This window comes from Cherax quadricarinatus, chromosome 56 (assembly GCF_038502225.1).
Source record: "Cherax quadricarinatus isolate ZL_2023a chromosome 56, ASM3850222v1, whole genome shotgun sequence".
NCBI lineage: Eukaryota > Metazoa > Arthropoda > Malacostraca > Decapoda > Parastacidae > Cherax > Cherax quadricarinatus.
In genome coordinates this window covers 10,807,085-10,828,523 of record NC_091347.1, presented here as the reverse complement: position 1 = coordinate 10,828,523, position 21,439 = coordinate 10,807,085, and the positions used below count along the sequence as shown (strand labels likewise).

Below are 21,439 nucleotides of genomic sequence, written 5' to 3'. Positions count from 1 at the left end.
ATGCCTAATTTTTTTCTCCCTCTCTCTCTCTCTCTCTCTCTCTCTTGCTCCAACTTTCGTATTTGTTTCGCGCGTAACTTGAGAATGCTTCATCCAATCGGCTTTAAATTTTCAAAACTTGGAATCATTATAATTGGTGCTGTAAGTGAAGAATGTCTCATTTAATTGGCTTTTAATTTTCGTCACGGGTGTGGTTCCCTGAACACAGGGTTCAAGAGGAAACTGGACAAGTAACTTCACCAGGTGCCTGATCAACCAGGCTGTGATGGATATGTAGGGCAGCAGGCCTCCAGCAGCAACAGCCTGGTTGACCAGGCAAGCACCAGACGAGCCTGGCCCATGGCCGGGCTCAGAGAGTAGACAAACTCTCGAAGCTCTTCAAAGGTATATATCAAAGGTACAAGGTTCTCCCTGTTATTGGATGGCATAAATCCTAATCTGTCAATTTTACTGAGAAAATAGTAATATCCACTTATATTCAATACTGAAAAATGCTTCTGATCTGCTTCAATATATGATGATTCATTCGGTAAGAAGAATGATGCCCCATAAGCTTAGTCTCAGCTGAAGCAAATGTGAAGTTTTTACTGAAATTAGATCAGTTACTGGATAATGCCTTGTCTGATCGGCTTCAAACTTTCACTGTTGGTGGGCTAGGTGAATTTCAATTTGCCAATTTCATAATACAGTTGTTCAAGTTGTAATTAAAACATGATTCTGATCGGCTTGAATATCTAAATGTTGTTAGATCTTAAATGAAAATATAATTGTATTGATGTTGGGTTATGTGGGTGAGAATGTGCTATTCTTAATGTTATTTTTATTTGGATTTTTTTTATTTTAATTAAAATATTTTTGTGGGATTCTTTAAAATTTAATAAAAATAGCGATTTTAGGACGTTTTCAAATTTAATGAAGATAGTTTCCTATCTTCAAGATATAAGTCTAAGATAACATAAGAATGCTCCTTCAGTTAAAAACTGGTGTTTCTTAATGGAAAGTTTGAATTAAACTTGACTAGTGTGTCGTAATTTGCCATTTTTATCGTAATATTGTTATACTAATTTTCTTAAGTTGACCTGTGAATGCCTTTTCTGATTCACTTCGAATCTTCATTGCTGATATTTATCTGCATTGCAAACTTGTGCTGAATTCTGCACTGTTGCAGCCACGTACGTTCAAGTACAGGGAACTTGGGCATGGCAATAATGGGATATTTTTCTTGCATTTTGCAGTGACCGAAATGCATCATTTGTTTTTCTTCATCGAACTTATACATTTCAATCATAACTAGAGAATGCTTCACCCAATCGGCTTTAAACTTCCAATGCTTGTGTATGAAAACGAGGATCAGATTGTTATAATAATTAGAATGTGCATGTATGTTATGGTCAGAGTTGCTGAACTCATTCTCAGCACCTGGGAATGGCTCAGCACCTAGGAATGGCTCAGCACCTGGGAATGGCTCAGCACCTGGGAATGGCTCAGCACCTGGGAATGGCTCAGCACCTGGGAATGGCATAGCTTAAAATGTTCAAAGACGTGACTCCTAATGTGAAGACGGTGGAGAGTGGAATTCAACTGTGGAAGTGAAGATTTGATCATTACGTGTTGAATAGCGTGAAATTTTTAGCGTGGTTTTCTCGGCTTCTCAACGGCTTCAATATTTAATGCTTGATACATATTAGGTCCAGGATGGTACCTGTTTTGGGGGTCAATGACCCCAAGGCCCAGTCCCTGACCAGGCCTTATAATAGATCAGGGTCTGATCAACCAGGCTGTTACTGCCGGCTGTGCACAATCCAACGTACAAAGCACAGCCTGGCTGGTCAGGCACTGACTTTAAATATCTGTCTAGCTCTTTCTTGAAGACATTAAGTTTCGTTTGCGAGCAAACATTTGTTAACATACAGTGGAACCCCGGTTTTCGTCTTCAATCCATTCCAGAAGGTCGGCCGAAAACCGATTTATACGAAAATTGAAGTAATATTTCCCATAAGAAATAATGTAAATCCAATTAATCCATTCCAGATACTCAAAAATATTAACAAAAAAAAAATTATAGAGAATAACTATAGTGCTGCAGTTCTCCAGTGGCTAGCTCTTCCCTGTGGTCATACACCAACTCTTCCACATCCTGGCCACTCACATCCAACCCCATGGACTTCCCCAAAGCCACAGTAGATTCCACAATAGGTGTAGGGTTGTCAAGTTTACACTAACTTGTATTAAGTTAGTAATAGAACTAGGCATTAAAAAACACAATAAAAAGTCAAATAGTACATACAAAGTATATTCATTATTTACCTTAAAATATGTGTAGTCTTAAGGTAGTGTGAGAGGTGAGTAGTACTTATTTGTAGGAAGTTTAAGTGTAGGTAGCTGGTAGCTGTAGGTATGTAGTCTGCCTGGGCTACATACCTACACCTACCTACATATCTACACGATATTTAATGAGGCCCAGAGTCATATTATTACCATCGACATAACATGTTCACTGAGTTTAATCGTTTCTAACAACTACCTTTAGATGCCATCATAAACGAAGGGAGATGTAATGAATAATTCATGCCGAGAATTGTAAACAAAAGTGTTATGCATTAAAGGGGGTGACTGAGCCAACACAGGTTCATATACGTTTTCTCTTGTGCTGGACCAGAGAAAACGTAATGTTTTCCCTCCACCCGACTACCAACCTTCCATAGCATTTAATTATTATTATTATAATCAAGGGGGAAGCACTAAACCCGGAGGATTATACAGCGCCTGGGGGGGGATGTGGAAGGCATTCAGGCTTAATTCGGGGAACTGGAGCACAGATCCAATTCCCTAAATCAAGAGCCCCTCACCAACATCAAGGAACCTTCCTTGAGGGGCCATAGCATTTAAACATTGCATGTTTACTTGCTATGTAACGTGTTTCTTATGTAATTTTGAAGAAAATATCATAGATGGATTAATGAAAATGTCTATATTAACGTAAAATAAGACATTTAATGTGCTTATTATTATGTATTAGTATTATTACTATGGCATTAAGACTAGAGGGACACTCTTAGTGAGCGAGTAATAAAGGCAGACTGAGTCATGAACGTATGAGCAGCCACGTCCCCGGGCAGGCGGACGCATCTGGTATGGACGATTTCCGAGCGGATGTACAAAAACAGGGAAAATTTTACCGAAAAAAAGTGGTCAAAAGCTGAATTTTACAATAACCGGACTGGACGAAAACTGAGGTTTAACTGTATTTGGAATCTTTAGCATCCGAACCATAACTCTAGAATGGCTTATCTGATCAGCCTGAAGGAAGCAACAATCTTTTGTTTATTCACTATTTGGCTACTGAATATTACTGATGATGCATTTTATATGAATGGATTTTTGTAGTGGTTTGAGTTAGATTTGGGCTGTGTATGTCTTAATTTACCATATTTATAGAAAAATTAATATTAGTTTTCATAAGCTTTCTGAAAATGATTCTTCTGCTTCTGTTAAATTTTTAATGGTGGTATTTGAATGTATTATCAACTTATGTCCCACTCTGGACTATTTCATTGGTGTACATTGAGACACAGGGTACAGGGTTTATGGAATAAGGATCACCAGCATCAGAAACACAGATTTTAGTGAGGGTCGTTAAAAACACTTGTTAAAAGACAGTAAACACGTACATAAGTATATTGAGTGATTAACTTTCTCTTAATTGTTCACCATTACCACAGAGGCAGCGTGAGAGTGGCGTGAGTACCATCCATCGGCACTTGTGTGTGTGTCTGTTGATGGCCGAGGTGGTGTTGATGTTGGGGCTGGACGCAGTGTACAACAACATCGCCTGTACGCTCGTTGCTCTCCTCCTTCATTACTTTTTCCTCGCCACCTTTACTTGGTGTGCAATTGAAGCCTTCAACTTGTACCTCATGCTCGGCAAGGTATTAATTCATATATTTATCTACATATAATATGATGTATCCATTTTTTATATTAATGCACAAATAACTGCACTGTGATCTAATTATGTGTGGATGTGGTTAGATGTTATTTCATCCAAATTCCCCTCCTTCTGTCTCCTATGTTTAATTTCTCTTGCCCTCCGCTCTGATATGATGGGGATATATTCATTAATATTCTATGTCTCCTGTGTATGGAATAGGCTATCCTGAGATGGCATCTCAGTTTATACTGGAACAACACCTTGGAAGTTCTCGTAGTTGCTAATCATTAAATGGAATACTTGATATTCTCATTGTTCTTGTAAGGAATTCTGGAGCATGATAAGCCAAGATATATATCTGTAAATACATGAATGAAGATACTTAGCTTAAGTGATGGCTCAACATCCCCGCAGCCACCCCCTGGTCATTGTCTTGAGGAGCCATAATGCTCCAGCTCTTGGGCTGTGGGAATTCAAGTAAGCATAAGTACATAATTTCCCCAAAGGAGCGTATATTTCAGCATTTCACTTTATAATTAATGCTGAATAGATGTTTTTAGTTTAATATGTTTATTATGCACCCCATACCCATCCTGTGGGCGGTAGTCAAAAGATTACAGAGGTGCATAATGGGTCTAGGGACTGGGCCCCAAAGTTTTAATAGATGAGCAAGTTACAAAGGTAATGAACTCCAGGTAGATCTGGTCAGTCATGACAAGTTACTAAGATATTTACAGATTACAGAGGTAAATAATGGGTCCAGGGATGGACACTTACTTTTTTGGCCCACGAATAACGAGGTGTATTGGTAAATCTAGACACGGTACGCCCTAACTATCTGCTTCAACCGACCTAACTAGGTGCATAACTGACTAGACTTACCTGGGTATTTGTATCTGACCCGCAAGTTTTTTCCCCTGGTTTGTGGTAGGGAAAATGTCACCCCGGTATCCGTTGTCTTGATTGAGGTAGTAGTGTTTCACTGTTGCTCTCTCTCTCACTGAAGATTGTCCGCAACACACACTGTTACACTACACCAGGATCAAGATTAGTTTTGGTTTCATGGTAATTCACAACAGGAAGATCACAATTCACCATGTCATAGCTGGTAGTGCTGCTGTTGTCGTACAGAGTGATGGCTCTCTTAAAGAAATTGGAGCACGCATCAATAATTGGGCCTCTACCCTTCAGACAGAACTGTTTGCCATACTCCTTGCACTGAAATGCATCTATGTATCAAAGATTGACAGTTTAATTGTAACTGATTCTCTGTCATCCATAAATGCTCTCAACTCATTAAGCATAAATTGTGGCATGCTTGTGTCAGAAGCCAGACACAGGTATGGTAGGATTGTGGACAGTGGAGTCAGAGTGCACATGCTGTGGATTCCATCTCACATTGGTCTTCAGATGCATGATAGAACTGATAAATTGGCTAAGCTGTATGCTTTCAAAGAGGGAGTAGATTACAATCTTGGCTTGTCAGGTAGTAGTTTGAGAACAATAATACGAAAAGAACTTCAGCTGAATTTTATGGACTTAAGGCTCAGGGAGATTGACACCAGTGAGTCCATCTATCATCATTCTATCATGCAGGAGGAGCCACATGTCTATGGTGCATCCAACAAAATAAGCAGACTCTTGGATGTCACTACCGCCCGGCTCCGGCTGGGTTACAAGTATCTTTGGCAGGTTAAATCACCACCACCAGATGTAGACCAAACGAAATGTAAACTTTGCCAGATGGATTATTGTCACACCCTGCGTCATTATGTACTGGAGTGCGATAAAATTAATGAATTTAGAAACAACTCACTCAGAAGTGTTCAAGAAATGGCTAAGTATTTTATCCACAGTGGTATATTACAGACCATTCTGGAGAAATACCCTGACTTTGCTAGCTGTAAATAAAGCATTACCTGGAGTTTACCTGGAGAGAGTTTCGGGGGTCAACGCCCCCGCGGCCCGGTCTGTGACCAGGCCTCCTGGTGGATCAGCGCCTGATCAACCAGGCTGTTGCTGCTGGCTGCACGCAAACCAACGTACGAGCCACAGCCCGGCTGATCAGGAACTGACTTTAGGTGCTTGTCCAGTGCCAGCTTGAAGACTGCCAGGGGTCTGTTGGTAATCCCCCTTATGTGTGCTGGGAGGCAGTTGAACAGTCTCGGGCCCCTGACACTTATTGTATGGTCTCTTAACGTGCTAGTGACACCCCTGCTTTTCATTGGGGGGATGGTGCATCGTCTGCCAAGTCTTTTGCTTTCGTAGTGAGTGATTTTCGTGTGCAAGTTCGGTACTAGTCCCTCTAGGATTTTCCAGGTGTATATAATCATGTATCTCTCCCTCCTGCGTTCCAGGGAATACAGGTTTAGAAACCTCAAGCGCTCCCAGTAATTGAGGTGTTTTATCTCCGTTATGCGCGCCGTGAAAGTTCTCTGTACATTTTCTAGGTCGGCAATTTCACCTGCCTTGAAAGGTGCTGTTAGAGTGCAGCAATATTCCAGCCTAGATAGAACAAGTGACCTGAAGAGTGTCATCATGGGCTTGGCCTCCCTAGTTTTGAAGGTTCTCATTATCCATCCTGTCATTTTTCTAGCAGATGCGATTGATACAATGTTATGGTCCTTGAAGGTGAGATCCTCCGACATAATCACTCCCAGGTCTTTGACGTTGGTGTTTCGCTCCATTTTGTGGCCAGAATTTGTTTTGTACTCTGATGAAGATTTAATTTCCTCATGTTTACCATATCTGAGTAATTGAAATTTCTCATCGTTGAACTTCATATTGTTTTCTGCAGCCCACTGAAAGATTTGGTTGATGTCCGCCTGGAGCCTTGCAGTGTCTGCAATGGAAGACACTGTCATGCAGATTCGGGTGTCATCTGCAAAGGAAGACACGGTGCTGTGGCTGACATCCTTGTCTATGTCGGATATGAGGATGAGGAACAAGATGGGAGCTAGTACTGTGCCTTGTGGAACAGAGCTTTTCACCGTAGCTGCCTCGGACTTTACTCTGTTGACGACTACTCTCTGTGTTCTGTTAGTGAGGAAATTATAGATCCATCGACCGACTTTTCCTGTTATTCCTTTAGCGCGCATTTTGTGCGCTATTACGCCATGGTCACACTTGTCGAAGGCTTTTGCAAAGTCTGTATATATTACATCTGCATTCTTTTTGTCTTCTAGTGCATTTAGGACCTTGTCGTAGTGATCCAGTAGTTGAGACAGACAGGAGCGACCTGTTCTAAACCCATGTTGCCCTGGGTTGTGTAACTGATGGGTTTCTAGATGGGTGGTGATCTTGCTTCTTAGGACCCTTTCAAAGATTTTTATGATATGGGATGTTAGTGCTATTGGTCTGTAGTTCTTTGCTGTTGCTTTACTGCCCCCTTTGTGGAGTGGGGCTATGTCTGTTGTTTTTAGTACCACATATGTGCATGTGTGTGTGTGTGTGTGTGTGTGTGTGTGTGTGTGTGAGTATGAGTGTGTGTGTGTGTATGAGTGTGTGTGTGTATGAGTGTGTGTGTGTGTATGAGTGTGTGTGTGTGTATGAGTGTGTGTGCGTGTGTGTGTATGAGTTTGTGTGTGTGTGTGTGTGTGTGTGTGTTTATGTGTGTGTGTGTATGAATTTGTATGTGTGTGTGTGTGTGTGAGAGAGAGAGAGAGAGAGAGACTCAGCAATCAACATTTGCACCAATAACTCACTACAGTTGTGACCGGGTATGGAAGTGTGAATTGCTCATTACTCTAAAATTTGTTCATGATTGCAGCCATGTATAAACGTAAGTAACCATTCTTACAGTATTCATTACCTTTGTAACTTGTGAGTTCATTACCTTTGTAACTTGTGAGTTCATTACCTTGTACCTAGTTCAGCCATCAAAACTTTGGAGCCCGGTCCCTGGACCCATTGTGTACCTCTGTAATCTGTAAATACCTTTGTAACTTGTCATGATTGTGACTAGACCTACCTGGAGTTCATTACCTTTGTAAATTGTGAGTTCATTACCTTTGTAAATTGTGAATTCATTACCTCTGTAACTTGCTCAGCTATCAAAACTTTGAGGCCCACTCCCTGGACCCATTATGTACCTCTGTAATCTTTTGACTACCGCCCACAGGATGGGTATGGGGTGCATAATAAACATATTAAACTAATAGTTCTACCACGAATGATTGAGATTGTACAAGGGTCATATGCACTGTTCCTTTGTTTAAGGCAATGCTCGCGCTACACACGCTTCCCTTTCTTATCCTGAAGTCAGTCTGAGCTCATCTACGCACCTCGCCCTGGGTGCAACCCTAAAACGCTGACTTCAGCACGATTTCTCTTCTTGCTTGACAGTCACGGTGTCATTACAAGTGATAGATTTTCTGGTATCGAACATCAGCGACAGTTCATTATTGTTCCACATTATAAGTAAAGTGATGTAGAGTTTTCTTGTATTTTTCCTGCCAAGGTAAAGAGAGTCCTTTTTCTCATTTCACTGTCAATCGTATTACACGAACACTTGGTGCAACACGAGGTGGCATGACTTCTGACTGGTACACGGTGCATATGGAATCAATTAAACTGTTTATGCGGAAGCAAGAGAAGCTATCAGCCCCTCTGGAGGACTGAGTCCTTCAGGGGGCTGAAGGGACTGAGAGGGCTGAAATCCACTTTCTGGTGAAATTTTCTCCACAGCTCTAGTGAGGTCTCCCAGCTCGAGAAAGTTTAGTAGTGCTTGGTGTGGGTGAGATACTTAGCGTGAGTGAATTGCTGCTGGGTGAGGTGCTGGTGTGGGTGAGGTGCTGGTGTGGGTGAGGTGCTGTCATGGATGAGGTGAGGTGCTGGTTTGGATAAGGTGCTGGCATGTGTGAGAGCCAGGCGTGTACCAATAAAGCATCTGATTCACAAGCGTATAAGGACCCATAACGAGACACAAGGCTCAGTCTCCTCACACCTGCTGTCCATGTTCAACTTACAGAAAATAGGTAACAAGTAGATGACTGGAAATATAAACACAAATGCAGTATAATGTGATCCTTTATTGACTACGTTTCGCCCACACAGTGGGCTTTTTCAAGTCACAAATAGTGACAGTTCTGTTTGTGACTTGAAAAAGCCCACTGTGTGGGCGAAACGTAGTCAATAAAGGATCACATTATACTGCATTTGTGTTTATATTTCCATTGTGTCGGTATTTTATACCATTTATTTCCAAGTAGATGACTGCTGTAAAGATTCTAAGACCGAGTTATGCTGATTTATTGCCTACACAAATTTTCTCTCTACTTATTCGTTGCTACTTAATTCCATCTCGATTTTGCTTATTCGACAAGAATAAGCTCTATCAGCCCATTACTGCGTGACAGTACAATAGCTTTTCTTCCCACTGTGTATCTGTTATATGGATAAAGACATCAGAACACTGCTGATATATTCAAGTTTGCTAAAAAAAAAAAACACTCGGTTATTGTTTGCAGATATAAACACGTTATCCAACATATATTTGAAGACAGTATTGGAATTGGCCAAATTAACAGTTCATAGTTTCTCGTTGCCTCGAGTAGTTTTATAAACTTTAAAGTTTCAAACAATACTGTCGGTATACCACAAAGCATTTAAGCACAGAAGATAAGGACCAGAAATCTTACTCCTTCAATTTCGTCGCCTCGATGATATTCTGGAGTTAGTTCAGATGAGATCATTTGTTAAAATAGCTTTTTGTATTTTCAGTGTATTTCAATTTGAGAGCCATATAATTACTAATTTTATCATACCATTCAGTGTTTGTAAAACCTATAACAAATGATCTAGAGAACATGATGCTTATTGCCAAGACCTCTTCAAGGGAGGCTCCTTGGTACGGTGAAGAGGCTCTTGGTCTGAGGAATTAGACCTTTTGGTCTCCTTCCTCAGACCGAACCTAATTACCCCCAATCCTCCCTCCCTATCCTATCCCCCATCCCCCATTTTTTTCCTTTCCTCCTCCTCCTCCTCCCCGTCCTTCCCCTATTCCATTCCTATTTCCAGCCTTTGGGATTCTTCCCACAGGCTCTCTAGTTCTTAGGCAAGGGGAAGGGCACCGAGGTCCATCCCATTCCGTTGAGGCCCTTGGCGGTGGTGTAGTTTGCCGTGGAATCTGGATCACCTGGGGATGTCCCGATCCCTCTCCAGTCTCCCAGGGGGGTGGCTTTGGGTGTCTTTAGGGTGACGAGTGTATCTCTGGAGGCTACCTTTCGGATTCCAGGGGGTGTTGGCCAAAGGAGGTATGCTTTGTGGTGGGTGTCCGGCAGCCCTCTCTTTTGTCCACCGAGGTGCCTAGGCTGATAAGAGGTTGCTATCTCGGATTGCTGGTTTACTTGCATGAAGGGTAGGGTATGGCACGGGTTCCATGCTGCATCTGCACTACTTGCGGTGCTGAGGTCCTCTTGGGCTCGAAGGGAGATTTTCGTCCCTTTCATTCCTCCTATGAGTTATTCCTCCATGTTCCCCCCTTTTTTATTCTTTTTTTTATTTTCTTTCCTTTTATTTCTAAAAAACAAAAAAGAAAAGGAGTGACCTAACTATGGAGTGCCTAACCCATGAACCTGCTCCCCCCATTCTCCTTTCTGATACCACACCCTGTTCTGACCCTGTCTCGTTTTTTGACCACTCTTTGGACACTTCTAATGCCCCTGTACCTCTTGCTGATGCCGTTATGTCACCCGCTTCAGGCACCCGGGTTTTGACTGACTCCTTCGATACGTCCGACTTCCGCTCTTTGACTATGCTTCCGGCTTCTCCCTGTACAGTGCCGCAATTTTTGAATCGCCAGCTAGTCCCACTTCAGACCAACTCTGGTCCTACACCTAAACGCCCACGACAATTAGCTGATGATACTTCTTCACTTCTTTCTCGTTCTACTCAGAAAAAACTGGCAAGTCATGCACTCCCTTTCCACGCTGTTTCAAAATACACAATGGACAAAGCTTTACTTTACGACTGACTTCCTCTACTGCCTATCTTTCTGACCATCATATTGGCAAGGCGCTCCTACACCATGTTTTAGAGATATATCCTTTCATGATCTAAAGAGCGGTACATGCATCATCACTCTTCTTTCAAGTATCGATAATATTCCTGTAACTACTGAAAAACATCATTCCCTCAGTTCTTGTAGTGGTACTGTTATTCTGCCCCATACCATTGTCCAACAGAATTTCCAGACATGTGGTGATGACATTCTGGAAAAGCTGGAACTCCAAGACCTCCCAATCCTCAAAGTAGACACTAGTGTCCTCCCTGCCCACGGGCGGAGACGATACCCTTGCAATGTAGCTCGATTAACTTTCGACTGCCGTGACCTCCCATCCTCTGTTTATATAGCAGGACATCGTTTACAAGTTCGAAAGATGATCCTTACACCGCAACAGTGTAGAAATTGCTGGCGTTTTGGCCATCCAGCAAGTCCATAGCCGAATGCCCAGTCTGGTGCTGACGACCATACCAATACATCTTGTAGTCTCCCTCCCTCTTGCCTTGTCATGAGGCTCACCCATCTTACTCTCGCCATTGCCAAGTTTACTTAAATGAGCGAGAAATCCGTTGTCTCAAAGAGGCAGAAGTTTCCCCTATGCTATGGCAGTCTCTCATCTATGCCTCCAAGGGAGACTCCCGTATTTCTTATTCTCGTGTTTCTGAACGTCCCCCTACCTCTGGGGTGGGGAGACGTTCAGTAACTCCTGTCTCTAATTCTTTTGCTGTCCTGGACTCAGATGTCCCTACCTTAACACCTTAGTCTGTTCTCACTTCTTCATGTCACAATTTCTGATGTCCACAAGACCTTGTACAACACCTCCTCCCCATCGCCCCTCTACTTCTCAGAAGTCCAAACAAATCCCCATTGCTCAAATCTCTTTTAACCCCTCCTTCCCTTCTTCTGCCTCCACATTTTGTCTTTCCAGTCTCTGTACCTGGTTCTTCACCTCTAACTAGCTCTGTTACAAGTGTGGAGGTTCACTCTCCTCCTCGTACTGTACCTTCCTCCCCTGTCCCCTCCCAAGTTTCTTCCTCTTCTGCCCCCTCCCAGGTTCCTTCCTCTTCTCTCCCTTCCCACACTACTCTGGTTTCTTCTACCCTTTCACCCCCCTCTACTTTGGTACAGTCCATTGTCATCCCAATCTTTACTCACCCTCCTCCTTCCATCTCCAATATTGTCTCCCATATAACGTCCTTGTTTTCCAAAACACTTGAAGTTACCTCAGAACATATTGACGAGACTAGACCATCGATGGACACCGATCCACCTCCTGTTACTCCTCTTCCCCCTCCTCCATCTGTGCAACTCCTATCTTCGCAGCGTCCCATTCCTTCGCTGCTTGAACGTTTTCTGCTGCCGCCGTGCGTGGACTTTTCTAACCCTTCTAGTCTGTAGATACCTTTACCTGCAGATTTCTTGTATCTTTCTCGTTACCAATTATGGCTTATTTACAGTGGAATATCTGCAGCCTCAGAGGTAACCGGCATGAGCTTCAGATGTTGCTCTCCCAGTTTTCCCCTGTTGGTGTTTGTTTACAAGAACTCAAATTACACTCCACTGTTATCCATTCCATCTCAGGCTATGATTTATTGTATTCATTGGATCCTGTTTCTGATGGAACCTTTAATGAAAGTGCCTTTCTTATACGCACTGATGTTCCATACCGTCAACTCTATTCATACTTCGCTGCATTACACTGCAGCCCGTATCCACTTGAATAAGTGGTATACAATCTGTTCTTTGTATCTCTCTCCTCGGGTATTATCTATCCCAGATGTTGCCTTTCTTGTTTCGTCCTTACTGCCACCACTCCTGTTACTTGGTGATTTTAATGCCCACCATTTCCTCTGGGGGTCTCACTGTGACTCCCACGGCATTCAGTTAAAGGCTTTTCTCGATTCTCCCTCCCTCCATGTTTTAAATACGGGTACTTCCATCCATTTTGATCCTTGTACTCATACTCTCTCTTGCATTGATCTCCCGGTCTGTTCTTCCTCAACTGTCCTAGACTTCACCTGGTCTGCCCTCCAGGACTTGCATGACCGTGATCATTTTCCAATCATCCTTCTCCTTCATATTCCCCACCTCCTCGTAGCCCACGCTGACAATTTGACCAGGCGAATTGGGACCTGTTCGCGCATCTAACTGCCTGTAATGAGGCTCCTTCCTCATCCTTCATTGATGAGATTTTACTCCTCTTCTCGGCCTCAGTCTTAACCTTGTACAAGAATGGTATACAATACCGACAAGATGAAATTAAGACACGTGTGCAACATCTGGGTATCTTTATTGTAGACGTTTCGCCATCCAGTGGCTTTATCAATACAAATTCCAGGACATAACTTGAAGATAGTAGAACTATGTACAGAAGATGAGGTAATCAGTCCCTCAACCTAGGAGTAGGTGCTCTTCGCACCTACCCAGATGTTGCACGTGTGTCTTAATTTCAGTCTTAACCTTAGCTTCACATTCTATACCCCTAACCTTTGGCAAGCATTCTCAGAAGTGCGTGCCTTGGTGGTCTCCTGCTTGTGCACGCGCAGTACTTTTGAAATGCGCTGCGTGGGGCAGGTACCGGTACAACAGAACTACAGAGAGTCCTTGATTTGAAGGAGAAGAGAGCGGTCGCTTCCTGTGTCATCCATGACGCTAAATGCACTTGCTGGCGGGATTATGTTTCTGTCGTTACTCCGGCTTCCTCTATGAGTGCAGTCTGGAAAAAAAAATATGGAAACTGAGTGGTAAATGCTCCCCTGGCCCGGCTCCTATTCTTCGGGTTGCCGGTGTCGATATAGCAGACCCTCTTGACGTTGCTACTGAAATTGGTAATCATCTGGTCCGTATTTCTCAGGGGTTTCATCTATGCCCTTCGTTTCTTTCCTCAAAGTCTGCCAGAAAGTTAGAGCACTTAGATTTTTCTTCTATCAGAGAAGAATCCTATAATGTGCCTTTTAATCTTCTGGTACTGGAGGCAACACTCCGCTTGCCGATCATCGGCAGCTGGGCCTGACGGCATTCACATTCGTATTTACATCAGTCAACCCTTGCAGTCCTCTTACGACTATTTAATCTTATTTGGTCACAAGGAGTCCTTCCCCAGCTGTGGAAATCTGCCATTGTCCTACCTTTCCGCAAACCGGGTACTATGGGGCATGATGCCTTCCACTATCGTCCCATTGCTCTTACCAGTGCAGTTTGCAAGATGATGGAACGTCTGGTAAATAGACGCTTGATGTGGTATTTAGAGATTCACAATAGTCTCTCCACTAATCAATATGGCTTTCGTAAGGGCCGTTCTACCATTGATCCCTTACTACACTTGGATACGTATGTTCGTAATGCCTTTACCAATAACCACTCGGTTACCGCCATCTTTTTTGGCCTTGAGAAGACATGACACAACTTGAAGGTATAATATCATGGCCCAGGCCCACTCCTTAGGCCTCCGAGGCACTCTACCATTTTTCTTTAAGAGCTCCTTAACTGAAAGACATTTCTGTGTCCGGGTTAAAAATATGCGTTCCCCAGACTTTACCCAAGCTGCGCCAGGGATGCGCTCTGAGCACAACACTTTTTCTCCTCGCTATAAATGATCTGGCATCCATTCTTCCCTCCAATATTTGGTCATCGCTCTATGTTGATGACTGCTATAGCTTGTGCAGGTGCTGACTGTCACCTCATTGCAGTTTCTCTCCAGCATGCAGTCAACCATGTTTCCAATTGGGCCACCACTCATGGGTTTAAATTTTCGAGTAAAACTCGCTAAATTGCTTTCACTAGACGTTCAGTCGTCTCTGATCATCCGTTGTACTTACATGGCTCGCGCATCCCAGAACGTTTTACGGTCAGGTTTCTTGGCCTTCTGTTTGACCATAGGTTATCCTGGAAACCTCATCTTACCTCTCTGAAGGCAACTTGTCATAGCCAGCTAAACCACCTTAAAACCCTCATTCATGATTCATGGGGAGCTGATCATAGAACTCTCCTTCGCCTACATTCAGCCCTAATTTTATTGAAACTCGATTATGGTGACCAGATCTATTCGGCGGCCTCTCCTGCTACTCTCTCTAGCCTTAACCCCATCCATCACCAGGGATTACGTTTAAGCCTCGGTGCTTCTCGCTCTTCACCGGTTGAGAGTCTATGCAGAAGCAAATATTCCATCCTTGTCCGATCGCCGTGATGCTCATTGCCTTCGCTATTGTGTTCACTCTCATGACCTCCGCAATCCTTCCATATACAGGATAGTCGCTGATATTAGTAGACATTCCTTATTTGTTCGTCGCCCCTGTTTACTCCGTCCCTTTTCTCTTCGCCTACATTCGCTCTTGTCTTCCCTTCAGTTACCACCTTTCTATGTTCATGTAGCATCTCACTTTTCCCTACCCCTTTGGGAAGTTCCAGCTGATCGTGTCTGTTCTTTCCCAATGCCAAGCGTGAAAGCCCAACTGCCTACGGTAGCTTCCCGCACTCTTTTTCTTGACCACTTCCGCTCTCATTCTTAGGTCATCATAGTGTACACCGATGGTTCTAAGTCTTCTGACAGTGTCGGATTCGCAGTGTCGTGCGAGGGCATTTGTTATCCTCGGCTAGCATTTTTACGGCTGAATTGTATGCCATTCTTGTAGCACTTATCCATATTGCATCTATGCCTGTGTCACCATTTGTGGTCGTTTCAGACTCCCTTATTGCATTACAGGCTATACGGAAATTTGATACACCTCACCCCCTAGTTTTTCGTATCCGACTTTGGTTATCTCTACCAAGCAGAAAGATATTGTTTTTGTTGGGTCCCAAGTCATGTTGACGTACAGGGCAATGAACAGGCAGACACTGCTGCGTGGTCAGCAGTACATGACCTCACAGTTTAGAGGTATTCCATTCACCGACTATTTTGCTGTAATTGCCACCCACCTTCGCACCCATTGGCAACAACGTTGGCCTGATCTGCTCTATAATAAACTTCATTCTATTAAACCAAGTAGTATAGGTTTCTGGCCGTCTGCTTGTCATCAGTGCCGAAGTTGGGAGACTACTCTCTCCAGTCTTCGCATCAGCCACACTCGTCTTACTGGTACCTTATGGAGAGGCGCCTTCCCTATTCCTCTCTGTGAGAATTGTCAGGTTCCAGTATCTGTCAGCCACATTCTGTTGGACTGTCCACTCTATCAACGAGTACACATAATTTACCTCCAACTTCGTCTCCGCTCTGCTGCCCTTACTTTACCTTCCCTTCTTGCTGATAGACCCTTCTTTAACCCAGACTCTCTCATTGACTTTTTGACAGCAACTGATTTAGTACACAAATTCTGATGATGATGCCTCTAGCGCTCTCCTCAGTCTTTTCTACCTCAATCTCTTGCTACTCTCTTCCCCTGCACTATCCACTGCCACGCAACACTCCATAAACTAATAATCATCCCTCTTCCTCTTGCTACCCAATACCCTTGCATCCTTCCCTGCCTTGCTGCGCTGTATAACCCTTGTGGTTTAGCGCTTCTTTGTACCTTTGTCTGAAGGTACTAAATAACAAAAAAGCACAATACCGTGACTGGAACAATACACAAATAACCCGCACATTGAGAGGGGAGCTTAGGACGACGTATCAGTCCGACTTGTGACTATTTGACTATTTACAAAGTCACACCAATAGAATGGAGAGGAGGAGGCAGTATATATTTGCCAGCAGACAGGGGAGAGGTAGTAGGAAAGGAAGTAGAGAGCTAGTTGTAGAGGTAGAGTCAAATACCAAGAAAGAGAAGCACTGACAGGGAGATAGGAGCCTACAAAGGTTAGGAACAAAAACACAGAGGGAGGACCAAACTCCCAAGGCAGAAGAAAGAAAACACCAAAAAGGAGGAGGAAAGGGGAAGAGGGAGAAGGAGAAAAACGAATCAGGTTAAGTCACGGATGTTCTGAAGTTTGGAGCATTTTACAATGTAGTGGGAAAGGAAGGCATCTACAGAGACAAAGCCAGGACTAAGATTCGTACAAGGAAAGTTGTGTATAAGGGAGGATTCAACCAGACAGCGACTGTGAAAGAAGTAGGGTAGACAGTTTTAGCAGGAGACCAGTCAGTAGGATGATTGTGATCTCTGCCACAACAGAAAAGAGCATTGTTGGTGTCGGCAAGCCTAACACTACTTTTGTGCTCCCTGAATCTTGTCACAGAGGCCATCCATTATAATCCATCATGCAATCAGAGAAAAATCTGAGCAGGTCTTCATTTGACGAATGTCAACTGAGAACTGAGCAACACAGGGTATCTGAGAACTAAACTGAATGTTGCTATACCTGCTAAGTCACTGAAGTCATACACTTGCCGTGAGAAACATAATGAACTCGGTTTTACTCATCTTGTGAATTCTGGTTCACAAAAAAAGAACGACATACCCTTGATGCGTCTTGAATCTGTTTATCAAAGAGTGATATCCAATCCATTTAAATACTGAAAAATGCAAATGGAAACGTTCAAATCTATGAACTTCCATATAGGAATTATGAATACGAATTATAATTACTGACACATCCAAAGACCAAACTGGAACATATAGGAAAAAATAAAAGTTGTGATTGCAATATGCGAGAAGTTAAGATCTGACATAAAAAAATAAACTATTAACTTGTCAAGTTAAGAAAGGATCAAGACAAAAAGATCCACGATTCTTGTTGAATACTCTATTTCACATGTTCATAAACAAATAAAATTCAATAATATTTTCAATAAAATTAAGAACAAACAAAAGCTTTTGCCGACTGATGGATGATACGATATGAAGCCGTGACCAGATGTTGCATTACAGGACGAGGAACTTAAAGTTCTGTACGTGATTCGTGCAGTGTTACTGTACTACAAGTAGTACACGTGTTTGAGTCATGCAATTTGAGTCACTCTAGGCAAAGAACTCTATAGCACTCCCTGATTTAGCGGTGAACAGAGAGAGAGAGAGAGAGAGAGAGAGAGAGAGAGAGAGAGAGAGAGAGAGAGAGAGAGAGAGAGAGAGAGAGAGAGAGAGAGAGAGAGAGAGAGAGAGAGAGAGAGAGAGAGAGAGAGAGAGAGAGAGAGAGAGAGGGGGGGGGGGAGAGGGAGAGAGAGAGAGGCAGGCAGGCTATTTATTATTAATAAACAATAATACTAATACTGAATTCTTTACAGGTTTTTCAGACGTTTAATACTGTTAAGTACTACGTGGTCGTTGGTTATGGGTTCCCCTTCTTGTTAGTGTCCATCACGTTGTTCGCCACTCAGGGTCGAGGCTACGGCACCCAGACAGCGTGAGTCCTTCATGTAAATTATTATATAATCTTTCTTACCAAACGATGAAAATATACATCTTATTTCTCACGCTAATTATTTTGATATATTTTAACTATAGATGAATAATTAAAAACACACACCACACACACACACACACACACCACACACCCACACACACACACCACACACCCACACACACACACACACCACACACACACACACCACACACACACACCCCACACACACACCACACACACCACACACACACTCCACACACACTCCACACACACACCACACACACACACCACACACACACACCACACACACACACCACACACACACACCACACACACACACCAAACACACACCACACACACACCACACACACACCACACACCACACACACACCACACACACACCACACACACACCACACACACACCACACACACCACACACACACCACACACACACCACACACACACCACACACACACCACACACACACCACACACACACCACACACACACCACACACACACCACACACACACACACCACACACACCACACACACCACACACACACACACACCACACACACACACACACCACACACACACACCACACACCACACACCACACACACACACCACACACACACACACACCACACACACACACACCACACACCACACACCACACACACACACCACACACACCACACACACCACACACACACACACACCACACACACACACACACCACACACACACACCACACACCACACACCACACACACACCACACACCACACACACACCACACACACACCACACACACCACACACACACCACACACACACCACACACACACCACACACACACCACACACACACACACACCACACACACCACACACACCACACACACCACACACACCACACACACACACACACCACACACACACACACACCACACACACACACCACACACCACACACCACACACACACACCACACACACACACACCACACACACACACACCACACACACACCACACACACACCACACACACACCACACACACACCACACACACACACCACACACACACAACACACACACACACCACACACACACCACACACACACACACACACACACACACACACACACACACACACACACACACACACACACACACACACACACACACACACACACACACACACACACACACACACAGGAGAGGTGCAAAAACTGGAGGACCAAGCAGGGATAACAGGGAAGGCACTACAATGGATCAGGGAATACTTGTCAGGAAGACAGCAGCGAGTCATGGTACGTGGCGAGGTGTCAGAGTGGGCACCTGTGACCAGCGGGGTCCCGCAGGGGTCAGTCCTAGGACCAGTGTTGTTTCTGGTATTTGTGAACGACATGACGGAAGGAATAGACTCTGAGGTGTCCCTGTTTGCAGATGACGTGAAGTTGATGAGAAGAATTCACTTGATCGAAGACCAGGCAGAACTACAAAGGGATCTGGACAGGCTGAAGACCTGGTCCAGCAATTGGCTCCTGGAATTCAATCCCACCAAGTGCAAAGTCATGAAGATTGGGGAAGGGCAAAGAAGGCCGCAGACGGAGTACAGTCTAGGGGGTCAGAGACTACAAACCTCACTCAAGGAAAAAGATCTTGGGGTGAGTATAACACCAGGCACATCTCCTGAAGCGCACATCAACCAAATAACTGCTGCAGCATATGGGCGCCTAGCAAACCTCAGAACAGCATTCCGACATCTTAATAAGGAATCATTCAGGACCCTGTACACCGTGTACGTTAGGCCCATATTGGAGTATGCGACACCAGTTTGGAACCCACACCTAGCCAAGCACGTGAAGAAACTAGAGAAAGTGCAAAGGTTTGCAACAAGACTAGTCCCAGAGCTAAGAGGTATGTCCTACGAGGAGAGGTTAAGGGAAATCAACCTGACGACACTGGAGGACAGGAGAGATAGGGGGGACATGATAACGACATACAAAATACTGAGAGGAATTGACAAGGTGGACAAAGACAGGATGTTCCAGAGATTGGACACAGTAACAAGGGGACACAGTTGGAAGCTGAAGACACAGATGAATCACAGGGATGTTAGGAAGTATTTCTTCAGCCACAGAGTAGTCAGTAAGTGGAATAGTTTGGGAAGCGATGTAGTGGAGGCAGGATCCATACATAGCTTTAAGCAGAGGTATGATAAAGCTCACGGCTCAGGGAGAGTGACCTAGTAGCGATCAGTGAAGAGGCGGGGCCAGGAGCTCGGACTCGACCCCCGCAACCTCAACTAGGTGAGTACAACTAGGTGAGTACAGGGCAAAGCTCCTGATCATGGGTGACTTTAACCACAAGGAGATCGGTTGGGAGAACTTGGACCCGCATGGGGGCCAAGATACATGGAGGGCTAAGATGATGGAGGTGGTACTGGAAAACTAAATGTAACAACACGTAAGGGACACTACAAGAGAGAGAGGAGAGGATGAACCAGCAAGACTGGACTTAGTATTCACCTTGAGTAGTGCAGATATCGAGGACATCACATATGAAAGACCCCTTGGGGCCAGTGACCATGTGGTTTTAAGCTTCGAATACACAGTAGAGCTACAAGTGGAGGGAGAAGCAGGAAGGCCACGCCGAATGAAGCCAAACTACAAGAAAGGGGACTACACAGGAATGAGGAACTTCCTGAACGGGGTTCAGTGGGACAGAGAACTGGCAGGGAAGCCAGTTAATGAGATGATGGAATATGTAGCAACAAAATGCAAGGAGGCTGAGGAGAGGTTTGTACCCAAGGGTAACAGGAATAATGAAAAAGCCAGGATGAGCCCATGGTTTACCCAAAGGTGCAGGGAGGCAAAAACCAAGTGTGCTAGGGAATGGAAGAAATATAGAAGGCAAGGGACCCAGGAGAATAAGGAGAGCAGTCGTAGAGCCAGAAACGAATATGCACAGATGAGAAGGGAGGCCCAAAGACAATATGAAAATGACATAGAAGCGAAAGCCAAATCTGACCCGAAACTGTTGTACAGCCACATCAGGAGGAAAACAACAGTCAAGGACCAGGTAATCAGGCTAAGGAAGGAAGGAGGAGAGACAACAAGAAATGACCGTGAAGTATGTGAGGAACTAAACAAGAGATTCAAAGAAGTGTTCACAGAGGAGACAGAAGGGGCTCCAGAAAGACGGAGAGATGGGGCACACCACCA

At 44.0% G+C, this 21,439-nt stretch overlaps 1 protein-coding gene across 5 annotated transcripts in view; it reads left to right on the top strand.

Moving 5' to 3' along the window:
* LOC128700667 (adhesion G protein-coupled receptor L4) overlaps positions 1 to 21,439 on the top strand; it is a 361,845-nt gene that overhangs the window by 286,463 nt on the left and 53,943 nt on the right. For all 5 annotated transcript variants that reach the window (XM_070097077.1, XM_070097076.1, XM_070097073.1 and 2 more), the window contains 2 exons: positions 3,723 to 3,929; positions 18,094 to 18,212. In XM_070097077.1, the coding sequence (XP_069953178.1) occupies positions 3,723 to 3,929; positions 18,094 to 18,212 (326 nt within the window). The remainder of the gene's footprint in view (positions 1 to 3,722; positions 3,930 to 18,093; positions 18,213 to 21,439) is intronic.